The 14,005-nt window shown below is 36.3% G+C and overlaps 1 protein-coding gene across 1 annotated transcript; it reads right to left on the reverse strand.

The window, feature by feature from the left end:
• Nucleotides 1-9,734: 9,734 nt before the first annotated feature.
• On the reverse strand, nt 9,735-11,560 carry LOC110717020. The gene is made up of 2 exons (XM_021895660.1): nt 10,980-11,560; nt 9,735-10,137 (listed from the first exon to the last, which is right to left on the reverse strand). Exons 1-2 carry the CDS (start codon nt 11,558-11,560, stop codon nt 9,735-9,737), a joined length of 984 nt encoding a protein of 327 aa, XP_021751352.1.
• Between the last annotated feature and the right edge of the window lie 2,445 nt (nt 11,561-14,005).

A 14,005-nucleotide genomic window follows, 5' to 3' on the forward strand; every position in this document is an offset into this window, starting at 1 on the left:
CATCTGCTGGCGTTGTAGTAGGTCTAATGTAACGGCATATGACACCTAATGCCACGGCATCAATGATCTGTGGCGTTAGATCAATACCTGATGCAACGGCAACATTATTGCCATGGTATTAGCTATAATACCTAATGCCACGGTTTCCTATACCTAATGCCAAGGTTCCCTATACCTAATGCCACACAATGCATATACCCTAATGCCACGGTTCACTATACCTAATGCCAATAATAATAATAATAATAATAATAATAATAATAATAATAATAATAATAATAATAATAATAATAATAATAATAATAATAATAATAATAATAATAATAATAATAATAATAATAATAATAATAATAATAATAATAATAATAATAATACAATTAAAATCAGAATTTTCAAAAAAAAAAAAAAAATTAGAATTTTATTAATATGAATTCAGAGTTTGTACATTGCTATCTATAAGGAAAATTACAAAATTATATTATCACTAGTTAAACTAAGAAAAAAAACAATTAAAAGTTAAAACTAAATCATTTTGTCCGCCAAACAATATTTTCGGCAATTCTTTGGACCGCATTATCATTTCTTTCTCCTGCTTCTCCAATTTCTCGTAAAGCAATTCATGAAGCATCTTCTTCAACTTCAATATTATCCACCTCCTTCCTTTGGATGGTACACAAAGGGTAACGCATAAGCTTTTATAGGAAAAGTAGTTTAAGTCAGATTAAAATTAGATTACTACTTTATTGGTACTTGTGACTAACAAAGCATATGATTGTTCAACATACCTTGACAATTTGAACAACTGCGTCTCTGTTGATCAAATCATACTACTACAACAAAGTGCTGCTTCAAAACTTTTAATATCCCACACCACCACTGGCGATAATAAGCCTACCACCAGCAATCAACAGCTGCAAAATTCACAAGCAGATCATATTAGGAACTAGATAAACAAATATAGTTAAATGAAAAAACAGAACAGATATACCTTAATCTTGGGTGGCATGAGATTCCCTTGTGCAAGACTAATATAAAGAGAATCTGTAAAATTAAGTGAGAAAAAGACAATGTCAAAGCACAATGCCCAAAACTGGCACCAACTTACTCTCAAAGCTATAAAATCAACTCGATATGCCTAATGGGAATTCTCATTTCAAAAGCAAGGTTCAATAATCACGAGATTAGGTAAATTGAAACACGATCTCTAAACAAGATATGACCAAAATGAATTTGTGATGCATATATACATTTAACCATAACAAAAGATCCAATTCAAACATCAACAATACTCCAATACCTTTAAACTAAATCCTATGGTTGAATACTCGGATACCTCTAAATTAACTCCAAGTTATTTAAAGTAAACCTCTATACATAGATCGAAATACTTGATTAAATCGAAAAATTACAAACACAAAAAATCGACTATTTATGATATTCTTTAATCATAATTACACATAACATTAGTCATTAGTCATAAATTTAATCACATTATAACTCAAAATTCAATTAATTAGTCCCACAAAAACAATATTCGCTTGATTTATAATTTGATTAACTTTATGAACATCATCATCTCCCAACATTTAAATTATAATTCGAATCAAGTACAACAAGCACACAATAGTGTAGAAGCACGATGCCACACTACAACACCAACAAGTGGTCAGCAGCAGTAGCAACACAAAGACATGCAAGGATGAAATAGCAGGGTAGCAGTAGAGGGAATTATCAGGAAAGCAACAAGATAAAAGCAAAAAAAATAACTTGAAGATAAAATGTTGAATGAACATCTTACCCAGGAAAGAGGAGTTGTTTCAATAAAGAGGAGCTTAGAAATTGCTTCAATGGAGAAAGAACCCTAACTTGAAGATGAATAATTGTAATTTTTTTTATATCTTATTTAGACAATGAGATACTCCTCGGTTAAATAAATAAAAAGATGTTAACCATAAATAGCTCGACATGAGTATGTAGTAAACAATGCAATCTCACTTAGTTTATAATCTTATTATCATGTTGCAATTGAGCTTTTTTAAGCTACTTGGAGACAAAGTAGGCAAATAAATTCATAAAATAGAGTTCATACACAAGACAACTATAAAACAGAGTTCATACACAAGACAGCTAGCCTGTTTCACTTCAAAACCTCTGTTAAAAAATTGCAACCAAATAAGTTGATATAACATTTCCTAATCTCAAACAGTTAGGACCAAATTCAGAGCTCCAGCTAATGCATCTTTCAAGCAGATCAAATTTTAGCCATATTGCCAAGGCAATGTATGTTTAGCTGCCCTTGCAGGATTAACAATCACCCAATCATCTAAAAGAAGACACAAAGCTAGAACTAACCGTCAATCAATTTGCTTTCAAAAAGTTCAAACATACTAATTTTCAACAAATTGAATGCCTACAAGATACTTCAATTTTCAGGGATAATAAGCTCCAAACAAATATCACAAAACCAATCAATAAAATGCAGTCCAATGAACTAAGCCATTTGCATCCCCTACAAAGCAGTGTTTTTGACAGTAAGCAATGAAGCTATCACACGTTTAAAACACAAATGTACTAATAAAGTATTAACCGGAAGAAATGCAATGACACTTACATAATCCGGCAAGCAGTATCCATCATCAATGGGAATGAGGACAGCCTGACCAGTCACTTTGTCCTTGCTATACAATATATTCCCCGCATGCCTGTCTGCATTAGCCAACCTTATATCAAGCACATAAATAGTGTTAGTACAAGTACCTTTAACTGCTACTGTATTTTCTAACAAAATTTTGTATCTCAGACCAATTAAAAGGGGTTGAACTGGCTCAGTAACCTATGGCTCAAGCTAACATGTGATTTAATCGAGGAAATATCTATGCCAACTCGTCTCTAAGCCAATAAATACGTTGGCAAGGAATGTGTCCATTAGAGAGAACTTTGTTTCGACAAGAAAAGCCTTCGGCAGGAGAAGTAATTTATAACCATGAATTCGGTTTTACCATTGGTGTAGCTATCACATCACAATTCATCATGAGATCCAGCCTCGGCATTATCAGTAGCCGAGCCATCAGAAGTTTCTGGCATTTCCTTGGTTGAGCTCTCCTCACTGTCACTAATGCCAGACATAGAGTTCGAATTTTTCTCTGCTTTCTCACTGTTAGTGTCATTCTTAATAAACTCTCTACTTTGGGCCTTGGTTTTGGGATTCTATTCACCCTAGTAACCTAATCAAAATTTTCCATCATTGATAAGGCTCTTGAACCAGAAATCAGGTTAAGATACTCACACATAATGTCACATTAATGAAAGATCAAAAGTACCTCAGCCTGAAGATCAGGTAGCTTGTCATGCACTTCCTCGGGAAGTATATATAGGCTCACTTTTAGCAGAAATCCTGTTGAAATACTTACAGCATTAGAATTTTCATATGAAACAGAAAAACCCCTCACTTATACTTATTAAAAGAATATATTCATGGGTACAAGTGTACAACTAGATAAAGCAATAAGTAAAAAAAAAAAAAACCATTTTCAATTTGCTATGTGCAATCTATATTTCAATTAACAAGAAACATACATGAATGTGACTTATCAAACATTAGATCCTGCAATATGATAGGTGACGAGACAAGCACCAAAGACATTACCGATTAAATTTAATAAACTATAAATTCAGCTGAAACTCACTAACCAAATTGGACAATCTAATATGGTCTTCCTGCCTTTTTCAAAAAAGAAGGTGAGAGTTTCATGGGAACAAGCAACAAAGACATGCATATTGTACTGAATCTGCAAATACACTTATATTAGTAGCGTAGTATGATATAATAACACAACCTTACAGATCATTATTTTTCTCAAAATAAACAAGTGTTTCAAGAGTCAAGCAACAAAGACGCTATAGATTGGATTATATCTCTAAATTCAGTTTTAACTCATCTTAACATGATCAAACAAGAAACTCAATGAGGTGTATAGTCAAATCAGTTAGCCATTATACCAAGTTGTAGTTGTAGTCATTTGTACATAAGTCTAATCGGTGCTACTTGGAAAGTTGGCATCTATATTGTCCTTCAGAGTTGGATGCAGATTTTGTATGATATTATAATAGGATTGCTACATTGACCCAAGTCCAACTCTTGGCATATACTTAGAATTGACTATAATTCTGGTACTGAAGATCCATAATAATATACGCATCAAGCGCCAATAATATTTATTCGACTTAATATTATTCATCCTTAATTAATCAAGAGTTTGGACAAATCACAACAGAACTCAAAAAACAAGATTCAGAAAAATAATTCGCAAATACAAAGAACTAAGTAAAATCAATATATCTTCTTATCCATTTATATGAAATTCCCCGAAAAAAACCCCATTAGACTACTCAAATACAATATTCAGTACTGCTAGGTTTCAAAAATAATAAAATAAAAAAATCAATATTGCTAAACGAAACCCAGGCCATTAGCCGTTTCCAAGAGTTACGAGAGTAGAAACTTCATCTTCCATGGCATCAAATACAAATTCCCAAACACAAAAGCAAAAACTTCAAATTTAATCACGACAAAATGCAACAACAAAATTTCAATTAAGCTATCTCAAAAACGAAAATTCGTTTTATACCTTGAACATAAATTCGAGCAATCAGCTCAAGGAAGGGACATGCAAGATGAAAATGAGATCGCCTGAGTGCCGCTATCAGCCACCACCGCCTGAGTGCCGCCTTCGTCTACTTCCTTAGATTTCTTTGCTTATTTACCTCTTAGAATTTTTGAGTAATTTTTTTGAGTAATTTTCCTCTCGGAATTTGGAAGTAATTCTAGAGAATTGAAGAAAATATGAGAATGTGAGAAAATGGAGAATTGGGGAAAATGGAGAAAATGGGTACTGTGAGAAAATGGATACAGAGTGATAGTAACACGTGTTGTTCAAAATATTCGGGCAAAAAAATAGAGGGAAGTACTCCGCGCGCTTCTTAATTTTTCATCATACACACATACCGTGGCAATAGCTCCCTTTTTTGTTAAAATAGCTAGGCTAATGCAATGGTTCTTTAGAGCCGTGGCAATAGCTCTACCTTTAAGAACATTAGTGTTAAATCCGTGGCATTAGCCTACTCTACTGCAACGGCAATTAAAATACCGTTGTATTAGCCTTTATTAGGCCGTTACATTTGGTCAAAAATGTAGTAGTGTAAATACTTGGCTAAAAACTTCATTCAAAGCTTATGCAATACCAGTCTCACTGTTTGATGTGATATGGAAATGTTATCATTCATGGTAGTCTCCCCTACTTGCCTTTGAGTTGTAAAATTAGAGCAAAACATGCTAGAGCAATTAAACTCAAATAATTTTTGTTTAAATAAGCAAGAAATATTATACCTAAATCTAAGCCCTGTTTAGTAAGCCCCAGAAGCTAACAACCAGTTCTTTTAATTTTTTTATTATAATGTCAGCACTTGCTATGCATAAACTGAATCATTATGCATCCAGAAACAACAACAAAAAAATCAAAGGGTGTCTCACATATAAAGGAGCAAACAAACATACAATGAACAAACAAGCATATAACATACATAAATGAGCAAACAAACATAAAATGAACAAACAAGCATGAAATGAGCAAAAAATAAACATAAAATGAACACACATACATAAAATAAGCAGATATAATCAGAAAATCCACAAAAAATTGAGCAAAATGAGCACAATTAATGACATATAAATAAGAGAAAATTTACTTAGATTTCACCATTGTTGCAACTAAATGCAATTCGAAGCAAAAAAATAGAAAATGTAGATGACGTACACGAAGAAATCTGCAAATTGAAGACAGAGAAAGAAGAACAGAAGAGTAAGAAAGAAGAATGGAAGAGTTATGTGGAAAACTAGAAATGAAACTGTGAAGAAAGAGGAAATTGAAGGAAAAATCATGTGCAGGTGAAATGTCAAGCAAAATTAAAAGTAAATGACAGTTATAACCCTGCCATACACCAAGGTTTATACCACTAATTCCACCCCCCTGGCCTCGATGTGTCATGTCATTAGCCACACATACTCTCAAATAAATATGACACATAACACAATCAATCACTATATTCACACTTTTCGAAATATATATATATATATATATATATATATATATAATGAGAACCACTTGTATAATAGTATATATATATATATATATATATATATATATATATATATATATATATAATGAGAACCACTTGTATAATAGGAACTAGGAACTAATTAGGGCCGTTGGATCTAACTTAGATGCGCGCTTGATGAGCGGCCTAGATTAATTCAGCACTTTCTGTCATTTCTCTCTCCTCAAGCGTAGCGAACTTCCTAGCTACCTCCATTGAAGCGGATTTTGAGCTTTCTCTACTCCATTGCAGCGGATTTCGAGCTTTATGTACTCCATTGAAGCAGCTTCTAAGGTAAGATGTTTGTTTTCCTCTTTTTTGAATTACGAATTTCAATTTCACTATCTATGGTATAATTCGATTTTTAGGGTTTATTTTTTTTTCTACGTTTATCATATATCCTATCAATTTGAAGCATTCATTTGTAATTTCGTATACAATTTGCTTTGCTTCATTGAAGTTAATGATCTTTATTCTCCATTAAAGGGAATTTCGAGCTTTTTCGAGCTTTTGATACTCCATTGAAGTAGCTTTTGAGGTAAGACATTTTAAGAGCATAAATATTGGTGAGGATGGCTTTGTCCTCTCAACCATTCTCTCTCCTTACCCTATTTTGACACTTCATACTCTATTTCATCCACCTCATTTTCTACTATCTCTTTCCTCTCTTCCATCCTCTTCCATTTATTTTTCCAACATCAAAGGGTATCCTCTTGATATATTTTATACTATAAATATGTCCCCACCTTCAAATTTTATCTTTGTGAAAGATTATTTTTTATTGATTTCATTAATGATAAGGTCTAATAATAATAATAATAATAATAATAATAATAATAATAATAATAGTAATAATAATAATAATAATAATAATAATTAGGATTCGATAATTAGCATACATAATAAAAATTACCATACTTTATCAATATTTTGATACAATAACACATGAAATTAGGAATAAAAACACTAATTGATACACTAAAGTACAACAAATACAAGAAATTAAAGACAAATAACTAACTATCCTCTTTTCTCCTTACCGATTACTACTATGCCCAAATCTTGCCCACAAATGTTCTACCAAATCTTGTTTAAGTGACATATGAGTTTGTTTATCGTGGAGATTTTCGGGTGTTGCCATTAATGTGGTTAGATTAGGATTTTGGTAGCGCGGGATTACGATGAAAGTCGTTGCTCTTTGATTTGAAGTTCCCGCTAAATACTCGGGTTGCTCAGTAGTAAAATCATTAGGATCCCAATAGTTAAGATAACTATCGCGCTCATCTTCCACGATCATATTGTGCATGATAATACACGCCATAACAATTTTCCACAACATTTCGACACTCCATGCCAAAGCATGACGCTTATTATGGCAAATTGAGCTTGCAACACTCCAAATGCACGTTCTACATCTTTTCTAATACTTGAAAGGAATGGTGTCCTTCCAACAAGTGTATTATTCCGATAGAGGGTTCAGAATTATTACAGAGCTAATTCTTCAGTAAGGTCAAGTGATCGGAATGCCTAGGTGGAGGCCGCTTCCGATCAGTAATATCGAGGTATAATTGATATTACAGCTTAATCTTAACTGAACCCTTCGGGTCGAACCCAATCGAATCTCCGATCCGAGACGTCGAATTAAACCGAAAGGATTTAATGAGTCGACAGAGTTTTACGAATACAAACGTCGAAAATCGAGCCTAGGGCGTCGATACCGAGCGTCGCAAAATCACAAGCAACAAGTATAGCGTAGCCGTAGCTAGGCTAGGCTAGCTCATAGAAAGCCTAGGTGCACCATGTGTGTGCTAGGCACCATCGCAGCCTAGGCGCGCCCTGGCAACCCATCGCAAGCTAGCAACATGCTAGCATGGGTGCCTGGGTGCGCATGGCAGCCATCGCAAGCCACACAGGCACCAGGCAGCCCATCGCAGCTAGCAGCGTGCTAGCGTGGGTGCCTGGGTGCATATGGCACCTGTCGCCAGCAATGGGCGCACCAGGCGCACCATCGCAGGGCCTGGTGCTGCGTGCGTGCGTGCCTGGCATGGCAGCACCATCGCAGGCACCAGGCGCACCATGGAAAGCACTAGGTGTTGCGTGCGTGCGTGCCTGGCTTGGCAGCACCATCGCAAGCACCAAGTGCTAGCATGGTTGGCTGCCTGGCAATGGCGCGCCATGTGCGTGGATGCTTGTGTGCTAGCCTTCGCATGGCAACGCCAAGCATCGCACCACATGCGAGAGGCTGGGCGCCAGCGTGATGCTGGGCCTCGCACAAGCAGCCTCGCACCACAGGCGCATTGATGCGTGTGGGCTGGCAATGCGTGTGATGCCTGTGCGAGAGGTGCAGCGAGGGACACGAGTGTGTGCGTGGTGCGTGGCGCATGGCTGGTGCGTGATGCATGTGCGACCAGCCAATGCGTGGGATGCGAGGGCCAGCGCCAGCGATGCCCAGCAAGCACTGGCTGTGCTAGCGATGCGATGCGAGAGAGTGCAAGGCAGCAGCAGCGCTAGGCTAGCAGCATCAGCGCCTAGCAGCTCGCAGCGTGCTAGGGCTGATGCGTGCTAGGCCAGTGCATGCTGGCTGCCCATCCTTGGTGCTAAGCGCCAGCTGGCAGCCTTGGCAGCCAAGGCAGGCTGTCAGCCCTGCTCTCCATGAGGTGGCGGTTTAGGTGAGGGGTGGGGACCAAGCTTAGGCAAGGGCCTTGAGGAGCAAGGCAATGGTCCCCCCACCCATTCATGGTCCTCACCTAACCTTCTCTCTCTATTTGACACTTGTTGCATTGTGATTAGTTTTGTTTAATAATTTATTTTAGAAATAAATTAATTAGCAAAAATACATTCTCCCACATTGGTGGAGGATGAAAAATCAAGGGATCATTTCCCTATAAATACCAAGCTTGGTATTGGGATTTGATACAACCTTGAGTGGAATTAAAAAGGCAACTCTTGAAAAGAGTAAACCTTTGATTCGTAAAACTCATAGTTATTTTGTCCGGGTCTTGACTAACCTTCAAGACTTAGGACGCTCGGGTCGGGTCGAGGGTACGATCCGTCGGAGATCTTGTCTTTTCGGGATTTTGAAGTAAGAGCTCTTTGGGAGCGAAGCACGCGTCAAAGGTATAATTCTTGTCCTTAATCTTGTTTGATTAAGTTTATTATGCTTGTTTAATTACTTTAATTAAGGGGCGGGTCTTGGTGGGTTTCCTTCCGCGTAGTGTCGGGTCACTACGAAACCCTACAATACTCTCTTGTTTGGTAGTAAACAATTGTTGTTTAGGGGTTTGAGGTGCAGTTATCACATCTATAAATGTTGCCCATTTTGGGTAGATCCCATCTGTGAGATAATACCCTTGATTGTAAGTATTTCCATTCACGGTGAATTGAAGTTGTGGAGCACGACCATTTAAAATGTCGTCAAAGACGGGTGAACGTTGAAGGACATTTATATCGTTGCACGATCCAGGTGTTCCAAAAAAGGCATGCCATATCCACAAATCCCAAGATGCAACAGCTTCTAAGATAACCGTCGCCGTTTTTGATCGCCCTTGATACATCCCTTTCCACCCCGCTGGACAATTTTTTCACTCCCAATGCATGCAGTCGATACTTCCCAACATACTAGGAAAACCTCTTTCCTCTCCTTCTCTTAGAAGGCGATTCATATCTTCAGGGGTTGGTTTTCTCAAGTACTCTACTGAGAATTCGCGAATCACTCCTTCAACTAAGTGCGTGATACAATGCCTAGCCGTAGTTGCCCCAAGATTGAGGTACTCGTCAACTTGATCAGCTGCGCAGCCATATGCTAACATCCTTATAGCCGCTGTGCACTTTTGTATTGCAGAAGCACCCAAACGCATACTAAAATCTGGATGTTGCTTGAAAAATCGATCAGTTTCACTTAGTTGATTCACTATCTTCATAAATAGAGGTTTTCGCATGCGAAACCTTTGTCGAAACTTATCATCACCATACAATGGTTGGTCGCTGAAATAGTCAGCAACCAACTGATTATGTGCTGCTTCACGGTTACGTGGTATAACTTCCCTTCGTTTTCTCTGACGTGGAACATCTTCTTGTTGTTATTGCATGGTGGTGTTAACCACATATCTCAATGCATCTTCTATGATTTGTTGTTGCTGATTTCCCTCAATAAAATCAAGCAACATGTAGTCATAGATTTCATCACTAGAAGTGGAAGAATTTGAATTACTACTCATTTTAAAATTACTAATATGTAGTAGTTGTAGTTGTGATAGTGACAGTGTTGTAAGTGAAATCGGTCAATTTATAGAAAATTGAGATAAAAGTTACAAAACATGATTTGCAATCTGGTAAGATAAGATTTTTTACCAGAAGATAAGATTTTCTTACAAAAGATAAGATTTTTTATAGATAAGATAAGATTTTTGGTAGATAAGGTAAGATTTTTTTATCAGAATGTAAGACTTTTGGTAGATAAGGTAAGATTTTTTATCAGAGGGATAAGATTTTTGGTAGATAAGGTAAGATTTTGTTAGAGTATTTAACATAATAGAATTTTCATGTGACTAAACTTATATAAGGTTTAAGGATTCGAAAATTACATATTGTTTTGGTAGAAAACATAATATTATTACTCCAACACATGCATAAGATTACAACATCTAATATCAACTAAAAATACAAACGATTAAGATTACTACTACGTACGATTACATCTTAAGTACTACAACAACTCTTAAACATAACGTTATTAGCTGAAAGACAAACTCTTGATACAGAAACTAAAAGATAAAATAGTTAATACATAAAAATAACTAATACTTAACTTATATCTTTAAAAAAACCTGTTACTAAACTCCTCTCTAAGCTTCTTGTGCATGTCGGCTTCAAATTCATCGAGGACGGGTTTTGCCATCAATGAACATAACATGCCGAATTTCATCTCCTCCTCCTTTTTCTTTTTCCTATCTTCGCTCCTTTTGCTTATCAAGTCGATCATTCGTTCTCCTTGATCAAGCCTCTTATGACTACATTCATCAAGAGTTGTATTGAAAGCTTCAAGGTTTATCGATCTAGAAGAATTACTACCTTCTGCAGCTAAACTCTTTGATTTTTTTATACCCAGAGGCCGCTTTCTTCTAGCACCCACACTTGGTGATTTTGGTTCGGATTGTTTCCCACTTCCCTCGCTCTCCAAAGGAAGCTGTTGGACCATATGTGGGTCCCATTTAGGAAAAATTTGCATTATTTCAAAACAATGAATCAAAGTAAACTGTTTTCCATGATTGAGTTTTGCATAATACTCATGGGCATGTTGGACAGCGTCCCCACCCGAGTTTCCACTTTTCGGGTGTCGTAGGATATAGCCATACGCCATAACCCATTTTGAAACCCATTTATTGATAAAATCCCAACGTTGTTGCATGGACTTAATGGTCCGTTCTTTTATCTCTTCAAGGTTCTCTGCCCGTGCCTCTTCGTATAACTTCCTAATTACAGCCCATAAACCGGCTTTAGTCGTTTTGTATTTATCGTAACGTTCCCACCGGCATTGATGTAGCCTGAAACAAGCGCCTTATCTTCAGCTATACTCCATGCACTAGCTTTTTTTTATCATTGGGGTCTTCTCCAGTAATGTCAGCAACATCATCATCGAGATCTTCTAGATGTTGAGCTTCCCGCACATCTTCTGTTGGAGAAGTAGTGCTACTAACATTTACTCCTGGAGATCGATCCATGGGTTGGGTAAAATATTGGGACATGGGAAATAATGGGACATTTTGTGAAGATGAGCTCCCATGAAATTGGTGAGGAATTTGAGATGTATAATTTGGGTTTATAGGTCTTTGGTGGTTACCAAACCATTGCAAAGCAGCTTGAAATTGTGGATTATTGAATATACTTGGATAAAAAGGAGGAGTGTTTGAATTGTATCGAGGATTTGGATTATTTGGAAAATTCGTATTTCTTCCATAATTATGATTATTTTCATCCATTACAAAAGAAAATTATAAAAAGAGAGGAAAGAGAAGGAGTTAAAAAAGATGAAAAATTGAAGTGCATAAAAATTGCCTAAAATTAGGTTCATTTTATAGAGAAAAAAAAAATACAACCGTTGGTAAAATCAGTTTTTTAAAATATGTTACCGTTTGTGATTAATTACCGTTATAATTTTTTTGAGCTAGTAAAATTATGTAACAAAAAAAACAAATAAAAAGTTGACACTTGTCAACCAATAGCTGGCCCATTTAAAAATGTAGTCGTTTATACTCCATGCTTTGCTATGATGTTTCTGGTGGGTGTATAGGAGGTTGGTTTTTTTTTTTTTTTTTTTTATTACTGTAAAACGTCACCGTTTGCTGAGAAATGTTTACCAAACGGAGGGTTTTGGCTGTAAATATTCATCCTCTTGGCACAAAGGACGAGGACACGGGGTGCTCAATCCTTCACCAGAAAAGGATTGTTGAGAATCCTCTTCCCCTTGAGGATCCTCTACATTAAATGACATTAAAGTGGATTACTCCAAATCAGCAAAAACCCCATACAAGAGGACATATATCCTCACCAATATTTATGCTCTAATACTTCTTGTTTTTCCTCAATCTAAATCAAATTGCAATTGAATTTTATTATTTCTTGTTTTTCAGCCTGAATGTGTCTATTGTTTTTACTTTACATTGAGTTAATTTTGATTATTCAATTATTGTTGTTGATTTCTTAATGCACACTAAGTGTTTGACAAAATGCCTCAATAAATCCAATTAAAAGGGGGGGTGCTGGTATGCCCCTTCCTATAGCCTGGTCACCACCTGATGAGGGGTGGGGAAAGCTGAATGTTGATGTTGGAGTTTTAGGGGAGTTAGGGACTGGTTTGGGGGCAGTGTTGCGTGACTGTAATAGCTCGGTTCAAGGCTGTTCTGTGGTGCAGGGCATCGAGTAATGGGAGACAAATGTAGCTGAAGCTATGGCTATAATAATTTAGAAATTTTGATTCAATTAAGTATACATCTCATAAAATTAAACTAAATCTCTCCAAAAGTAAACTAATCCTCTCTTAAAGTATACGAATGCCAATAATTAGGACATTTTAATCTTTGTGCCTTTGGTGTGAAGTGTGTGGTCTTATAAGAACTCTGTTATGTTTAATGAGCCATGGCAGAACTGGGATATTGGAGTCATGGGTTTGTTCGACTAGTTGGGGATTATAAAAATTACATTGATATAATTATCCTCATCTGTGGATGTATCAGGTCTCCAAGATAACTCCTCATTATGACTGTCGTAGTTCCTCCATGGTCGACCAAGAAAGGTAAATGATCTTAACCATGAATTTAGTTGATTTAGTTTGTGATTTTGGGAGATTGGGAGATGTGATATTTGGTTATGAACTTGGTGTTTAGATCATTTCAATTGTGTAAAATCACAGAGATTAGGCTTCTAATTATTGTTGGGAAAATGATTATGTTTTTATTATCTGAACTGTATGATACAGTAGGAAGTATATAGTTTTACAGGCAATTGTTCCTTTCATCCTGATTCCTGATTACACTGCTACAATTCTAAATAAAAAGGGGATGGCTAAACATGGGAATAACTAATTGTCATTTGTATTGGCTTCTTTTCTACAGCTGTAATTGGAGACAGGTTCTTGGCTAGAGACCTGACAGTAGAAAACACGGCAAGTCCGGAGATGTACCAAGCAGTAGCAATCAGAGTGACCTCTAACTCTGCTTTAGATTGTTACTAGGTGTACTAAAACCTATTAGCTCAAGTGGTAGAGCACTATGCAAATGCATAGGGGATGTAGGTTCAATTCCTACATAGGTTGTCTCTAAAACTAAATAAAAAACACTCATAGTAAATTAAACAG

This window comes from Chenopodium quinoa, unplaced genomic scaffold, assembly GCF_001683475.1.
Source record: "Chenopodium quinoa cultivar QQ74 unplaced genomic scaffold, ASM168347v1, whole genome shotgun sequence".
Taxonomy (NCBI): domain Eukaryota; kingdom Viridiplantae; phylum Streptophyta; class Magnoliopsida; order Caryophyllales; family Amaranthaceae; genus Chenopodium; species Chenopodium quinoa.